The following is a 17,660-nucleotide window of genomic DNA, read 5'->3' on the forward strand; positions in this document are numbered from 1 at the left end:
TATAAGGAAAATAAAAGGCTAGAAAGGCATACTAATTGCCCAGAGTCAAATTAGTGATAAACTGAATTTAGAACATAGTCTCTAATGCTTCTGCTAGACTATGCCACCTACTGCTCTATCCTGTGTGAGTAACTGTGACAGGAATCCATTTCCTCCTTTGTCGTAGACAGGAGGGTCTTCTGTGCAAGCTCAACAGTGGACAAGCACGGAGGGAGACGGAGCAGAGAGCAAGAACACTGTGTGCCTGAGAGCTGGAGAACCAGGTGGAGGGAAGAGCCAAGATTCAGGTGGGGGCTGGTAATAAGCCAGAATGTTGGGCCCAAGTGCTATATGTGAATTCTCCCTCAATCTCCCATCTTTAGAAGCATCATTTCTAGAAGTCATTTAGCACATCCAATGGACTTTTCATCTATCTCCTTACAACCAGAAATATGGCTGCTGCACCAGCGTAACCATCCCCTGGGGCAGCTGCCCTCGGCAGGAGGTGGCTGCTCTAGAGAAGCGAGAGTGTTTGAAGAACCCAAAAAGGCCTTTAGCTCAAACATCTTCCCCACTGGGCCTTATCAAAACTTCTTTTCAAGGAGCAATAAATTTTAATTGGGTTGAGGATTGAGGTTTTCTCAGAAGAGTATCATGTAAACAGGGATTCCTTTATTTAATTAATTTCATTTCTACCATAAGAAATGGCCTTGAGAGAATGAAAAAAAGTATATGCATTTCATGAGACACTATTGAGTCAGAGAGACTGTCAAGGCCAGAAAGGGCCCATATAAGAAGATTGCTGAGCAGGCTGTGGGCATGTGGAGGATAGGGGTGGGAGGGAGATGAGGTGGGGAGCAGAGAGAGAATGGATGAGAGGATGCTAACTGTAAAAGTTAATTGTTTCACACTTTCAAATAGTACAGGTGTCAACAATTCATTTCTAGAGCCCACTGTCCAGTTGGAGATGCCTAGAACCCATTAAGAGTGAGTGTTTCATCACTCAAGGCATCGTTTCACATGTCATCCTAACATTACATTTTACTTTCAGAATGGCTGAATGTTCTCCAAGATTGTGTTATGGGCCAAAAGAAGTTAGGCTAGTGCCTCTATGTCACATCACCCATCACTACCTGTTCCTCAGTGCTGCTATGTACAGCTGAAGAGGTCGTGCACTGCCCAGCTCCAGAGAAACTCGTTCACATAGCTTATGATTTGAATAGCATTCTCTGGAGTTGGGAAGCATTCAGATATCCTGCACTCCCTAATAACCAGTGGGGAAAAAGGGAGTGAAGATATGAGGCTAGTTCAAGAGAGACCTAATGGGTAAAGAGGGTAAACTGAATAAGCTCCAAAACAGGCCCAGATGCTGACCATTCCCTTCTCCTGAGGTACTCAAGGTCCCAGTAGACAGATCAATGGCAGCTCTTGGCTGCCACCACTGTGTAGTTCTGTTACACACTTTATGGAGTTCTCAGGGCATTAAGCGAAGTGTCAAGGATTCCAAGAGGCAAAGATTTGTTTCCTGACCTCTCCTTCTGGAGTTGACACACCAGTTGAATAGCAAGAGTGGGCACAATAAATAAATATACAGAAAAAAAGCAAAGAAGAGAAAAAGGAAGATAAGTGGCAGACCAAGTGATATAGATGGCATTAAGAACTAAAGGTTTTCGGGACTTCTCTAGTGGCCCAGTGGTTAAGACTTCCCCTTCCAATGCAGGGGGTGGGGAGTCGATCCCTGATCAGGGAGCTAAAAGCCTACATGCCTGGAGACCAAAAACCAAAACATAAAACAGAAGCAGACTGTAGCAAATTCAATAAAGTCTTTGAAAATGGTTCACATTAAAAAAAAAAAAAAAACTGAAGAATTGTAAGGAGCCTTGTCTAAGGGAACTGGGGGAGTGAGTTTTAGCTGTGCCTGGAACAAGAATCAGCATTAGCTGAAAAAAAAAAGAGAAGGACTCTTCCAGGCCAAGTAGAGGCTAAAATGGGGCTGGCTCTTTGGATGACACATCACTCCATTTCCTTGGCTCCTTCTGTGAGAGGAGCCACTGCTGCCACAGAGCCTCCACCCTCTGCTGTCATTTTCCACACCTGATTTGCTTGTCATACACAGATGCTCCTATTTTAGGAAATTTGGACACAATCCTCACATTGCTAAGCTCTACCCTCTTGTGTCTCTCCTCAGGATACTCAGAAGCTCTTCTTTGGCAGCGATGAATACAGTTTAACATTTTTAAATATTCCAAAGAATGATCATTGGTGTCATAAACAAGTGAACCAACAATACTCAACCTGAACCACCAGATGTCAGTCTTTATACACTAATCAATCTCAACAGTCTATAGACTCAACAAAGCACATGAGCTCATGAATTCATGATATGAATATTCCATAGCAGCCCAGGGTCTTCAGACAGTTCTATTAGTAAACAGAGATGCTCCAAAAAATCTTGAAGTCACTGCTGTACCCATACTGGACCCTGCATGTTAGCTGCTCTGCACTGCATAGAAATGAGTGTCATCTGGCAGAGCTACTCAAAGGAAAACCAAAAAAAATTTTTTTTTAAAGTCTGTTCCAGGTTGAGATGGAGGGAAGATAGTAAGGAGAACAGCTGCTGCTTTCATACCACCAACTGCACCCATGGCAAAATATAATTGTCCAGTTTGTAGAGCTTTCAATATTTGCTGAAAATATTGAAATTAAAATTAGTTAAAACCCTGCCGGATGCATACCATACTTCATCTAAGCAGGACAGTCTGAACATCAATTTGTTCACTTGGATCTCCGATCATCCCACAGTCACTCCTGTGGGAGCACTGTTTTCCTCCAAGGCAGATGTAATACCTTTGAAGCCCAATCAACTTGTCATTCTTCCCTTCCAATGACTTTCCATAGCACTGGAGACATAAACTCTCTGCCATGCCATGCAAGGTGCTGTTTGGCCTGGCCCTACCTGTCTGCCCCTACATTACCCACTCCATTCCTCCTCTCTGCCCCCAACAATGGCCGTTATGCTGTTCCAAGAATAAACTAAATGCATTCCTGCCTCAGGGCCTTTGCACTCACTGTTTCTTCCCTCAGGAAGTTTCTTCCTGGAAGTCTTTGCCTACTTGGTCCCTCATTCAAGTGTCTGGAAAAGCACAGCTTTCTTCCCTACCCCCCCGCCCCCACCCTCTGGCTTCGCTGCACAGCTTGCCAGATCTTAGTTCCCCGACTAGGAACCAAATCCAGGCCACAGCAGTGAGAGTGTCAAGTCCTAACCATTGGACTGCCAGGGAATTCCCAAAACGTTGCCTCCTTACAGAGATCTCCCCTGACTCTTCTATCTGAAATATAACCACCTGTGGAGATTCCAGGCTTTCACTGCCATGTGGCTCAGTTTCAGTCCCTGGTCAGAGAACTGCAAGCCACATGGCGTGCCCCTGCAAGAAACAAAATTAAATAAAATATAAACTTTCATTGCCCTACCGATTCCTAATTCACTCCATCCCCTCATCCACTTTATTTTTCTCTATAGACCTATCATTGTCTGAAATTATATATTTTTTGTTTACTTATTTGTTATTGTCTTCCATACTAGAATGTAAGCTCATGAGGGCCAGGACCTGTGGGCCCTGTTTACTTCCCTATCACCTATCTTTTAAGAAGCAGTGTATACATAGTGACCCCACAATAAATATTTGTTGAATGAATATATGAAATTCATCCTCTTACCCTATAAGTTACTTTTCTATTTCCATTCATGGCACTTGTTTTATCCGAGTCAAATTACTGAATTTGGGAGTATTTTTGACTCATCATTCTCATTTCCATGTTCAATAATTGCCAAGACTTTTCTACCCTTTCATGAGCCCACCCCCTTTTCCCTCTATTCCCATAGACAGTGCCTTAGATCAGTGGTGTCCAACCTTTTCAGCACCAGTGACCAACATCATGGAAGACATTTTTTCTACAGACTAGGTTGGGGGGTTGGTTTCAGTATGAGTCAAGTGCATTACATTTATTGTGCATTTTATTGTTAATCGAATGCTGCTGCTGATCTGACAGGAGATACGAGTCTGAGGCCTGGAGGTTGGGGACCCCTACCTTAGACTGTTGTCTCATCATCTTATCCTAGGACTGTTGTAATCACTTCCCTCAGTATTTCTGCCTCCAGAGAATCCTGCCTATCACACCAGCTTAACTGCCACTGCCATCAACAGATCATGAGCTCCTATTACCCCATCCCCCTCCACAAAACACCGCACCCCACACACTTACTCACACACATGCACACAACACCCCCTCAACTTCCTGAGTTTAGAAACCATCCAAATAAGATCTCTCCTGGTCTTCTATGAAAACATTTTCCTATAGTTCACCTGCTCTCTCTGTTCCCTGATTTTGCCTTGACTTTTCCTGACATTGTGTACACTATTCCTGCTACCAGAAATGCCCTGGTTAAACCCCATTCCCATTCTTCATATCCCATCCCAAATCCTCCCTTCCATATAGAACTCCCACTGACCACTACACACCATAGTCTCCCACCTCTGGCCTCATCTCTACTCCCCACTTAAGTGATAAGTGATTTTAATCATTTAAGGCCTTAAATTACCTAATGCTTTTTATACACACACACACATACATGTGTGCACACATGCATACACACACACATTCATTTACTTCTGCTGGGCATCCTACCCACCTCCAAAAGTGTTTGAAAAAGAAAAGTGTTACCATTTACTCTCTACTCATATAAAATTATAGAACATTGGGTCTATATTTGGTTCAGTTTCTTACATTTTAGGATAAATAAACTGAGGTCCCTCTAAACAGGCTGCTGCTGCTGCTAAGTCGCTCAGTCGTGTCCGACTCTGTGCGACCCCATAGATGGCAGCCCGTCAGGCTCCCCCATCCCTGGGATTCTCCAGGCAAGAACGCTGGAGTGGGTTGCCATTTCCTTCTCCAATGTGTGAAAGTGAATAGTGAAAGTGAAGTCGCTCAGTCGTGTCCAACTCTTAGTGACCCCATGGACTGCAGCCTACCAGGCTCCTCCGTCCATGGGATTTTCCAGGAAAGAGTACTGGAGTGGGGTGCCATTGCCTTCACTAAACAGTACTTTTCCAGGTCTGATAATCTGACAACTATCTTGTTTTAGAATGATACTCAGCCCCAGAATAATACACTTACCACGAAGCTCTTTTTTTCCAGACAGAATTTGATAGAATATGTGGTAGTTCCTTTCTCCAGGCTGCTGGAAAATCACCCGGGATTTTTCAAGCAAATCTGCATAACAAGGCATGAGTAAAGATTCCAGTGTAGGTGTTCTTGCAAAACTTAGAAGAAAAGTGATCAGACAATGCAGTGCCTACTTACAGATGTCGATATCTGCAGATGACAGCTTGCCTCTGGCACAAAAGTGCATCCTGATGAACTTGCCCTGAGTGAACACAGAACACAGTCTCCTATTTAACATGCCAAACAGCTGCAATGGTTTCATTATACACATTACTCCCAAAGTAACTACTTCCTCCAAAGTTAAAAAAAAAAATTCCACATGGGGTGTGATGACACCAGTTAATGTAAAGAGGCAGCCAGAGTGTCATCAGGACTGGCAGTGGGCCGAGTCTAGCCTCAGATCTGCTCATCACTGGCTGTGTATTCTTTTCTTTTTTAATTTTTTTTTTAATTGAAGAGTAGCTGATTTACAATACTGTGCTAGTTTCAGGTGTACAAAGAGATTCAGTTTTACACATATAAATCATAATTTTCATATATATAAATGTATAATTGTTATTTATATAACATATATATAATTTCATATTTACAATTTATTTATATATAATTTACATATATATACATATATACATATTTTTTTTTCAGATTCTTTTCCATTACAGGTCACTACAAGACATTGAGTGTAATTCCCAGCACTGTACAATAGGTCCCCACTGGCTATCTATTTTATATATAATAGTGTGTATATGTTAATCCAAAACCTGCAATTTATCCCTCCCTTCTCCTCTTGGCTGTGCATTCTTATGTGCATTATAGAATCTCCCCAGGCCTCAGTGTTCTTATCTAAAAATAAGAAAAATAATATCTGCTTGGTATATTCTTTCACTTACTCAGCAAACATTTGTTGAGCATCTACTATAATCCAGAAAACCTGCTAGACACTGGAGATACCACATTGGAAAAGTAGGTGTGCCCCAAATCTTCTAAATTCTAGGTATAAGCAGCAAATGCAACAACTCTGACTGAGGAATATTTGATGTGTTTTGAAATCAAAAGAAAAGCCAGGTGTGAAGGAGTGCAGCAAGTGAAAGAGAAGAAAGAGAAAGCAGAGAAGATAGCAGAGTCTGAGAGGAGGCAAGCAGCAGGCACTGTATTAGGTCAGCCATGTGGCCACAGGAAGGAGTGGGGATTTACTTTGTGTGTACTCAGAAGACATTGGGAGGTTTTAAGCAGAAGAGTAACATGATGGGACTTAAGTTTCAAAACATCACGTTGGCATGATTATAGATGAGGCTCCCTTCCTTCCTTGTCAATGAAAAGCCATAAGACTGTCTCTGATGGGACAGAAAGTCCGCCCAGAGGTTACAGAGCCCAGGTGCATCAAGACACAGTCAAGGAGGCAGTCCAGTGGGCTACAGGCCCCAGGATGAGGAAGTCAATGCAGAAGGGAAGGCAACCTGGAGGAGGTGAATCCAGGCAAGGAAAGAATCACAGCAGGATGCAGACTGGCAAGGGGAGAACAGCCACATACAGGGTGAGTAAGCCATTAAGTTAAAAAATGCAGTCTAACAGGATCCATATACACAAAACCACATTTGTACATATACACACACAAACATGTACATAGGTGTCCCTGCATGCGTATGTGCATTTACACACATATACATTTATGTACTGTCAACTGAAAAAAACTCAAAACCTAAAAGCTGAGAATTATGTTTATTCAGTGGACTTACTGAGGACTTAAGCCCAGAAGACAGCCTCTCAGATAGCTCTGAGGGACTGCTCCACAGAGGTAAGGGATGTACCTGGGTATACAGGAGTCTTTGCAACAAAAACCAGGTGATCAGAACATCAAAAGATGCTGCTAATCAAAGAAAATAGACCAGCTCAAGTTAATGAGTTTAGTGCTTTTCTATTTATGGGAAGATGCAAGAGTCTGGCTCATTGAAATTATTCCTTTGATATGCACCTAACTATCTAGTTGCTAAATATCCTGCTTGTCTCCAACTTCATGTACGGAGTATTAATCTAAGAATTTAACCTGGATTTCTTGATCTCTTTTATCCCCCCTTTCTTTCTTTCTCTTGTCTTTCCTTCCTTCTTTCCATTCATCCATCTTTGTTTAATTTGCTTCGCTACTTCTTCCTTCCTTCCATCCTTCCAATGTTTTTCTTGTCCTTGGTCTTTTTCAATTGCTTTCTTTCCTTATTTATTTTTCTTTCTACTTACTATTCTCTTCTTTCTTCCTTTTATTTTACTCTTTTCTTTATCTTCTTTTTCTCCTCCCATTTTTCCATCCTTCCCTTCTCCCTCTCTTGGCCTCCCCCCCTCCTCCAGTTTTATTCTTTTGTATTTAAGCAGAAATTCTCACCACATTCTGACAAATCCCAAATCAACCCATTGTTTACTAGACCAGTATTAGTACTTGCTACACAGCCAGACACCACAAGCAGATGTAAGTGTGGTCAGGGTAGCTCTAAGGTTTTTGGAGGGAAACCAGTCAAATAAGCAGGAGGCTATTATTTAATCATGCCTAGCTGGGAGGGATTGGGGGCAGGAGAAGAAGGGGATGACAGAGAATGAGATGGCTGGATGGCATCACCGACTCGATGGACATGAGTTTGAGTGAACTCCGGGAGTTGGTGATGGACAGGGAGGCCTGACGTGCTGTGTTTCATGGGTTCGCAGAGAGTCGGACACGACTGAGCGACTGAACTGAACTGAACTGAGAGACTCAAAAGGAAGCCTTTTACAAATTTCCTTGTAAATTATATAATGGCTCCCTGACACTCATTCTTGGCATAAAATGGATTTGGCATGAGGTGGCCAAAGTATTGGAGTTTCAGCTTTAGCATCAGTCCTTCCAGTGAACACCCAGGACTGATCTCCTTTAGAATGGACTGGTTAGATCTCCTTGCAGTCCAAGGGACTCTCAAGAGTCTTCTCCAACACCACAGTTCAAAAGCATCAATTCTTCGGCGATCAGCTTTCTTCACAGTCCAACTCTCACATCCATACATGACCACGGGAAAAACCATAGCCTTGACTAGACGGACCTTTGTTGGCAAAGTAATGTCTCTGCTTTTTAATATGCTATCTAGGTTGGTCATAACTTTCCTTCTAAGGAGTAAGCGTCTTTTAATTTCATGGCTGCAATCAGCATCCGCAGTGATTTTGGAGCCCAGAAAAATAAAATCTGACAACTGTTTCCATTGTTTCCCCATCTATTTCCCATGAAGTGATGGGACCTGATGCATTAGTGACCTTAATCCAAACTGTTTTATCTTGGGACTGTTAGTTATCAAAAAATACTTTAAAAAGTGTTTTTTTCCCCTGTCAAAAAAATCCCCAGTGAAATATATCCAGGGGCAGGGGGTTCACAGGCAAAAGTAGAAACAATAATTGTAGTAAGTGAATTCAGAAGTGCTTACCAAAATGACTTTTACAAGGAGTATAGGAAATTACAAAGGAGAAATTACTTTCAAATCTGTAAAATGTAGTAAAATATAAAACATCATTAGAATTTGCTGAGTGAGCTTTCCTACTGGGAGTGGTGAGGAATTTTAATGTATTAAAATATTTTCTTCCTGAAACTGACCACCTAGTAGAAGCTTCTCAGGTACTCATCTTAATTGTATTAATGATGAAACTAGCAAAAATTTTTGAGGAATCTAACAATATTATGTACAGTCATCAAAAACCTTCTTTGATGTTCTAGAAAAAAAATTTTTTCAGATCTGTGTGCTCAGGCATGCAGTTTACCATTTGCTAAAAAATTAAAGACTCCGATATGCTGCTCAATTCAGTTACTTACAAAACGAGAAGAGTTGTCATTTCTCACGGTTTTGGCATTTCCAAATGCTTCCAAGACAGGATTCACTTGTTTGATTTGATCTTGTAGAGTTTCCTTGGGTCCAGGTAAGAGAAATACAACTGATGAAGTGTTTAGCAGAATTCTGTAATGTGGCAAACCCTCCATACCAAGGTCAAATCTCATTCTTGTTTTGATAATAAGTGGCCAAAAACCACTTCTGAATTTGGTGATAAACTATTACTTTGGAATGGGAACTTAGAAAAATAGATGGAGGAAAGACTGACAATATATGATGCCCCTAAGACTATAGGTTGGAGGTCATTTACTTGCAATATTTCTTTTTTGGTTGGCATTGGTATGAGTGGGAAAAGAAAATTGATATTTTACCAAAGTAAATAATAACAAATACCATAGCCTATTTCCAAACTTCATTGCATATATTCCTCCTCATTGTTAATCTGCCTCTCTTCCCATTCAATCCTTACACCTAGAAATTTATTCTAAGATAATACAGCAGACTCTTTGGCATTATCAGTTATATTTTTGCTTGCTATTATTCCTAAGTAATCTAGAGGTTCATACCAAGAAGTGACTTGAAATGGTATTTATTAGTCTTAAGTTTAAATCTTATGTGCTCAGGCTGATGGGGCAAAGCAGGTCATCTACTTCAGGCAAGTGTTTTTTTCACTCATTGAGTAAGTCTTAATGACCACTTAGCACCTAAACTGCCACTGCCTAAACTTTCCACTGAGTCCCAAATACTCTTTGTATGAGGAGAATTTCATAGTATGTAGTATTTCAGAATCTTTAGACTTATAAATACTGTGTTCTCTCTATGTATTGTGGGTTTACTTTAAGCAATTGGGCTATATGAGCAAAATTTTTCATAAAAGTTTTTGTATTATGTATTATCACAGGGCTCAATGGTTAGACCAAACAAACAAACGCACACCAAATAAGTTAAAATGTACACAGAAATAAAGTAACACCTAGTGGATAATAGAATTCAGTGATAACTAAAGAAATTAATCAAACTCAGGAGTATGGTAGCTGGAAAAGAAATTTTCTAAGGTTTGAAAATTGGAATAGATTGCTATTTTGACATATTTTACTTTGGAAACACAGCAGGAAACATCCAGTATCAAATTGAAAAGCAAGATAGCAAATTCAGGCATAGAAAGATGAGAGGCTCCAACAGGTCAATAGGTCATTGATTTTGAGCTCTGCTCAGCATTATCTAACCTTATTTTATAGAGCAACTCTCATGTCTAGGTATCCTCAGATTATTACCATCAACCTGTTAACCCAGTAAGCTAAAGCAAACATTACCAAGTATAAAAACATTTATATAGAAGGTAACGTTTTTCAGAACCTAGAATGTGGTTAAAGTTGAGGGTACATCCACTGAGCATTTGGAATTTGAACCAGAAGTTAGGGGTAAAGGAAGCAGAGTCCTCTCAGTGCATATTTGAGGAAGTCTGACATTTCACAGTAGCTAAAGGGATTAAGAAATAGTAATACCAAAAGTGGCCATTCAGGGCATTGGTGACCATAGTTTGAGCAGAGATGGTGTGGATCTTAAGTACCTAATTCACAAAGAGTCCAACCAAGAAAGATCAGGCCAATAAGGGCCCCTTGAAGCAGATCTGAAGCAGATTATGTAATTTCATGGTTTTGGATTATTGGTTCAGAGCTCTTGATGATTTTCCTGAGAGGAAAAAATGGGGAAAAAAGACTTTTCATAATTTTTTAATTGATCTGTGGCATTTTCCCGTCCTTTCTTCCCATAAGTGGTCAGGGCAGAGCCTCCATCATTAGTGGATAGGGCCACCTCACCTTTTCTGCCAATATGTATAAATGCTTACCAGCTTTTCCTTGGATTCACCCGTGGTTGCTACAGTGGCAAAATACTGGATAATATGTTTGGTGTTCACTGTCTTTCCAGCACCAGATTCTCCTCTACGATCAAAAATTCAGTGACAGTTAACTGGTTCAGATTATAAATGCAATGAAAAACAAATAATTTTAACCACATTAACTAAGAGAGAGAGTTTTATGGAAAAGTGGAACTTTAGAGGGCACTTGAAGGAGAGGCAGACATTTAATTGGTTGGGAGGGGGAGGTATCTTAGGCTAGAAATGCAGCATTAGCAAAAAATCTGGAGTAGAGAAAGATCAAAGACTTTTATGAAAATGAGAAGCCTGCCCCTCCTGGTCCTGTTAACAAAAAGGTTAAGAGTATCTTTGCTAATTAGAGATAGGTCTCCTCATTACCAACTGTTCAAGAGATTGTCACATATGAAGGCTGTGACCACATGGCCAGGTCCAACCCTCTCCCTCAGAAGAGAACCGACCGGTCACTCCACCAGGAAGCTGAGCTTTACACTCCCCTTTTACCTTTGACGGTCAGCTAGCTTTGTAATGTGGGGAGAACACGGCGGGGAATTTATAGCCTCATCGCCCAAAGCATCATAGGTTTAAGGCCTGCTTTTATCTGTCTGAAACTCTAAAAAATATGTCTGTCCTCTCTGCAAAGGATTGAACTCTAACCACTCTTCTGGCTCTAAGATTCTGAGACCCTATTATTTTTCTGGGGATGACTAAAGCAACGGATAGCCTAATACGTGAGGTGGCATCATCATTGCTTAGGAAGAGCAAGAACTTGAGCATCCCCCTGCCTCTCGAGTCCTAGCCTCTGCCTCAGTCACTGCGCTGACAGTTCACCTGGCCAGCCAATGCTCCTCCCTGTAAGATTAACATACAAAATGGTCTTAGTGAAATCCTTTCCTTCCTTGCTCTTCACTCCCTTTTCTTGCCCCTCGGGGCACCATCTTTAATTTCCACTACCTAATGTACTGGGCTTCCCAGGTGGCAAGGTAGTAGAGTCCACCTGCCAATGCAGGAGACACAAGAGATGGGGTTCGATCCCTAGGTCGGAAAATCTCCTGGAGGGGGAAATGGCAACCTGCTCCAGTATTCTTGCCTGGAAAAGTCCATGGAAAGAGGAACCTAGCAGGCCCCAGTCTATGGGGTCACAAAGAGTAGGACACAACTGGCAGACTGAGCATGCAGGCATGAAACTAATGTACCTTGGCCTGCTCCAGTCTGGCTGCTCACAATAGCATGTTATCTGTTCAGTGGTCATACCCACTGAACTTTCAGTCTTTCAACACAATTAGCCAACCAGAGAACTCTGAAAATGATCATTTGGACAGGGAGCTCTCTTCATCAAGAAGATGATTAAGACCAGCGTGTGCACTGCAGGTTCTAAAGGATCTACTAAAATGGGAGGCAGCCTAGTGGGCACCATATTTGGCTAAGCACTGACTTAAGTGTTATGACAATTTCCTGAGCATCTTACTATTGCCTAGCATGTATCTGGTATATGAAGAACAGCAATTCAAAGGCAGTGAATTTATGTTTCATATCCAGTGAAATGTAGGTGTCTGTTTTGATGAAAACACTCACTGCTGGCCAAAAAAGTAAAAGCAAGTACTTACGTGAAGAGTATAGACTGATTCTCTCGACCTACAAAAGAAAGGAAAATGTCAGAACATTCTTCTGCTAGAATTTCTATGTATGGTATGAACTGATTCAAAATTTCCTTGGTTACAGTTTGAAGTCAGACACAGGAGAAGGATTTGCTCTGTATACAGTTAGAAAAAAGATATTATTCAAATGGTACAAAGTAAAATAGATTTTTCTCTTGACCCTATGTAGGCTAGTCATAAGAACATACAAATTCCATCACCATTTCCTTGCTCCAAATATAAATGATAAATGACAAATGGTTGACATATCACTATTTTAAGGCTTTTATTAAGCCTAGTATAAAAATAACTACAGAATAACTTCTTTGTGCCAAACATTCTAGCAGGTGCTTTTTGTAATAAAAGCTGACAGCTACAGGGGGCTCACTCTGGGCCTGCCACTGGGCTGAGCACTTTCAAGGCATTATCTCCCTTAATTTGACATGTGAGCTAATCGTCCCCATAACCCTAGGAGGTAGGCCCTATTTTGCCCATGTTTCATCTGGAAGGAAACAAGGCTTCAAGTGATGAGGCAGCTATAAAGGCCATGCTCCGTTCACAATGCCTACCTGACTCTCAGCGACATGGACAAAAACTAGATCAGATATTTTTACCCTTCGTTTTGTAGGGCAGACACTTACTGTGAAGCATATCCTGAAAGGCATTATTGGCCACAGCAAAGATGTGAGGGGGAGCGTCTGATCGCCTCCTGCCTTTATAGGCTGCCGCCACCGCTTTGTGATACACTGGAAGCTGCTTGTGAGGGTTGATGCTCACACAGGAGAGCCCCGAATATGTCTGATGGAAGATCAGAAAAGATTTCTGAAAATAGGTTAGGAATACTTGCAGATTTGTCAGCTCTTTCGCTGTCAGGTAACATTTGCTTGAATATTTACTTACAAAAGAACTAAGAGGAAAAGAGCTTTTGGATTCTTACAGAGAAGGGACTTCGAACAGAAAGAGACAGAACCAGGTTAGAGTAACAGGGGACCTGGGATTACCTCTTCCCTGGAAGAGCTGTCAAGCACTAACTTGTCTGACACACACACAGGCCTTTCAAAGACAAGGAGGATGCTGACAGCAGGACTGCCGATTTGAGGAGTACACTCTCAGGCATTGAGGCCTGCAGGGACTCTGTGTCTCAGCAGGGTTAGGAACCTGAGGCTTTAGGCCCTGCGGGGAATAGCTCGTGTCCGCATCCTAATCACCAGAATATTTGATCTTATTTGGAAAAAGGATCTTTGCAGGTATAATTGAGGCAAGATCTCAAGATGATATCTCGTTGGGCCTTAAATCCAACAGCTAAAGACCTCATAAGAGATGCACAGAGGAGAAGGCGATGTGGAGATGGGGTAGAGACTGGAGTGACGCAGCCACTTGCTACCAGAAACCAGTACAGGTGAGGACCAGTTCTCCCCTTGAGGCTCAGGTGGGAGTGCGAGAGCCTCAGATCTGTTTATCTGATCTTGGACTCTGGCCTCTAGCATTAGGACAGAATAAATTTCCTTTGTTTTAAGCCACTCTGTTTGTGGTAATTTTGTTATAGCATCCCAGGGAAACGAAGATAGTCATGCAGCAAATCAGAGTGCCCAGGAGTAAGCCAGTCGCAGGGCTAGGCTTCCACAGTAATGGGTCCCAAAAGCCTCCATCTTTGCCTAATCCACTCAGTGCTGCTTCGGCTGGATGTGTCCTGAGTGCATTAAAGGAGCTGAGCAACCAATCATCCCCAATTCAGTGATGATGGGGGAAAAAATCATTCCATTTATTGAGCACTAACTAGATAACAGGCACTGAACTACATGCTTTACCTACATTCTTTGTTTTTATCCTTCAAGCTACCATGAAGAGACAGGCTTTATTATTCCATACTACTGATAAGGTCACAAAATAACTAGGGACTTCCCTGATGGTCCAGTGGCTAAGACTCTGCACTCCCAATGCTGGGGGCCCAGGTTAGATTCCTGGTCAGGGAAGTAGATCCTACATGTGGCAGCTAAGTTTGCATGCCACAACTAATTGTTTACGTGCTGCAACTGAGACCCAGCACAACCTAAATAAATAAATACTTTAAAAATAATAATAACTAGTAGGAGACCAAGTTGGCATTTAAAAGGCACTGGTCTATCACTCTCCAAGCCTTGGGCCTTTACTTTAGGATGAATATCTGTGTGAAGGGATATATATACTGACAAAATAAAACTGGAAAAAAGTAAGGTCCCTTCCCAGTGGGCATTTTGCAAAGACTATCCTCATATGAGTATGCTTAAACTCAAGATCTTTTTTCACCTAAGAGAGGCTGGGACATCACCAATATGATGCCAGCATGCCATCAGCAGAGAGGGATATACACGTACATAGATCATCCAATGATCATAGCGCCTCCTCAGGGCATGCAGCACAGATGCTTCATTGAGGTGAGTCAGTGTTGCCATGTCTTCAATCATTTCAAACTCTGGAGGGTTCATGTGCTGAATTTCATCCTCCTTGACACTCAGATGCTGCAGAGGGGAGAAAAATATAAGATATATTTCCCTACTGCTTCTGTGCGCGTTCATTTTTGCCAGGCATTGGGAAGAATATTCAAAGAGTTAAGAAAAAGATGCCTCATTAGAAGATGGAGCCAAAGGAAGTTAAGCCAACCTGTTTCTTCCAGGAAACAGGTGTTCCTCCTACTCATGTTCTCTTCTTGCCCAAAGATAAAGTCTTTTAAAGGGCTTTGGTTGAATCAAAATGTTCTAAATTGCAGCACCCTGATTCTGCGGCTCCCCACTGACTGCCTGCCCCTGAGATAACACACATTATATTGCACATGATCTAGCCCCTCCCTAGATGTCTCAGCATATCCTGAATGTTTAAAAGGAGGAATTTAGGGTAATGGATCAAGCAGGCAGACTCATCCTTTCAGACTTCCTTTAGACCTATTCTCTTCCTCAAGCCTTCCCCAACTTCTCCAGCTCATTATTTTTCCGTCCTTAAGTCTTTTATCTGGATAAGGCAATGGCAAGCCACTCCAGTACTATTGCCTAGAAAAATCCCATGGGTGGAGGAGCCTGGTAGGCTATAGTCCGTGGGGTCGCTAAGGGTCAGACATGACTGAGCGACTTCACTTTCACTTTTCACTTTCACACATTGGAGAAGGAAATGGCAACCCACTCCAGTGTTCTTGCCTGGAGAATCCCAGGGAAGGGGGAGCCTGGGGCTTCCGTCTATGGGGTCGCACAGAGTCGGACACGACTGAAGTGACTTAGCAGTAGCAGTAGCAGTAAGTCTTTTATCATATATACAACCTGTACTATCTTGATGTTTTAATAATTGGCTGTGTATGCATGCTAAGTTGCTTCAGTCATGTCCGATTCTTTGCAACCCTATGAACTGTAGCCTGCCAGTCTCCTCTGTCCATGGGATTCTCCAGGTAACATTAATGGAGTGGGTTACCATTCCCTTCTCCAGGGGATCTTCCTGACCCAGGGATCGAACCCAGGTCTTTTATGTCTCCTGCACTGGCAGACAGATTCTTTACCACCAGCGATACCATAAGTACTTCTTGAGTACCTTCTATGTCCTTAGCATTGTGATAAGGGTTTTGATAACTGTAGAAGAAGAAACCATCAAGATCCCTTCTTCAGATGCTTTCCCGCTAGATTATAAGCATCTGAAGAAGGGATCTTGATGGGTTCTTCTATAGTTGTCAAAACCCTTATCCCAATGCTAAGGACATAGCAGGTACTCAAGAAGTGTTGATATCTTGATTAACATGGATGCATTGCAACTATCAAATTGTTGCTTAGAGTTACTCTCATAAGTTTCCAAACCCTATTTCCTGTAGCCCTTTTCCTTGATTTATACATATCGGTATCAGCTAATTGCTTCATTTAATCCCAGTTGGTAATACTTCTAAGCCTCCCACACTCTCCATATTTTTTATCTCACTCCTACTAAGTCTTTTTTGGCACTGTTCAAACAGTAACCCCTTTTCTTTTGAGTCCCTTTCAATTTCCATATTTCATAAACTCCTTCTCTCCTGTAGAACATAATCAGGTCTCTTACATAAAAAACCTCCCCTTATCTCTGATTCTATTTTTCTCTCTTCTTTCAATACCAACTTTAAATATTACTCCCCACCCACTGGCTTTATTGTCTTTGTTAATGTTTCAAAGATGAGATGGTTGGATGGCACCACCAACTCAATGGACATGAGTTTGAGTAGATCCCAGGAGTTGGTGATGGACAGGGAGGCCTGGCGTGCTGCAGTCCATAGGCTTGCAAAGAGTTGGACATGACCGAGCGAACTGACTGAACTGAACTGAATGTTTCAAAGACCAAAGGTGACTGGAAGTGTAGTTACTTCTACTATCAGGAGGAGGAAGCCTGGAGCCAGCGGGTGCAGAGTGGGGCTGGGGGAATCAGACCTCCATTATATGGTGAACCAAACCACCTACCTTTAGACTCCTCTTTCTACACCATTAATTTACTGCTTTCATGCTGATCTTCCTATGATTTCTTTCATAGTTGTAACCACATTATATTCACAAATCTCCTTAACTACCGTTTTAAAAGACAGCAGTTTTAAAAAACGTACTCAGAAGAACAAACTTCTCATCTGGAGGCCTAATAAAATTGAACTGGACACAATCAAGAAAGTGCAAAGACAACACACAGATTGGGAGAAAATAATTGAATCCTTCTGTTTCCTTATTTAAGACATTCTAAACTTAACCTTGCCTACATGTATATGTTCCCATTGATAAGGACCAAGTTCTGCCCTTAATTCCATTAATTAGTTATATAAAATTTACCTAATTTGTGATTTTTTTTAAGTGTACAGACACTGTAAGGACGGCATATTAAGACACCATAAGTGGTAGTTTTTGAGTGGCCTCCAGAATTGTAAAGTTCAAATGATGATACTTTGAATCATAAATTGTCCAAATACAAAGATAAGGATATGAAAAAGATAAACTTTCTTGATAATGATTATAACTGTTTGTTATAGGTCATGGCCTGTTATGGAGTTGGATTGGGCAGAATTGGAAGGAGACTGGAGAATTACGTATGGGCAGGAAATCACCTGTAAAATCCAAAAGGATATGTTTATTGAGTCAGAGCAGAAAT

At 41.6% G+C, this 17,660-nt stretch overlaps 1 protein-coding gene across 1 annotated transcript in view; it reads right to left on the reverse strand.

Moving 5' to 3' along the window:
* The window catches only part of MYH15 (myosin heavy chain 15), a 171,487-nt gene that overhangs the window by 142,044 nt on the left and 11,783 nt on the right, over window positions 1–17,660 (reverse strand). The window contains exons 3-9 of the mRNA XM_055419366.2: window positions 14,903–15,046; window positions 13,190–13,346; window positions 12,519–12,546; window positions 10,885–10,978; window positions 9,020–9,112; window positions 5,341–5,404; window positions 5,155–5,250 (exon numbers count right to left, since the gene is read on the reverse strand). Of these exons, the coding sequence (XP_055275341.2) occupies window positions 5,155–5,250; window positions 5,341–5,404; window positions 9,020–9,112; window positions 10,885–10,978; window positions 12,519–12,546; window positions 13,190–13,346; window positions 14,903–15,046 (676 nt within the window). The remainder of the gene's footprint in view (window positions 1–5,154; window positions 5,251–5,340; window positions 5,405–9,019; window positions 9,113–10,884; window positions 10,979–12,518; window positions 12,547–13,189; window positions 13,347–14,902; window positions 15,047–17,660) is intronic.

Source organism: Moschus berezovskii, chromosome 1 (assembly GCF_049115385.1).
Source record: "Moschus berezovskii isolate FMDL1 chromosome 1, NW_MosBer_1.0, whole genome shotgun sequence".
NCBI classification, from domain to species: Eukaryota; Metazoa; Chordata; class Mammalia; order Artiodactyla; family Moschidae; genus Moschus; species Moschus berezovskii.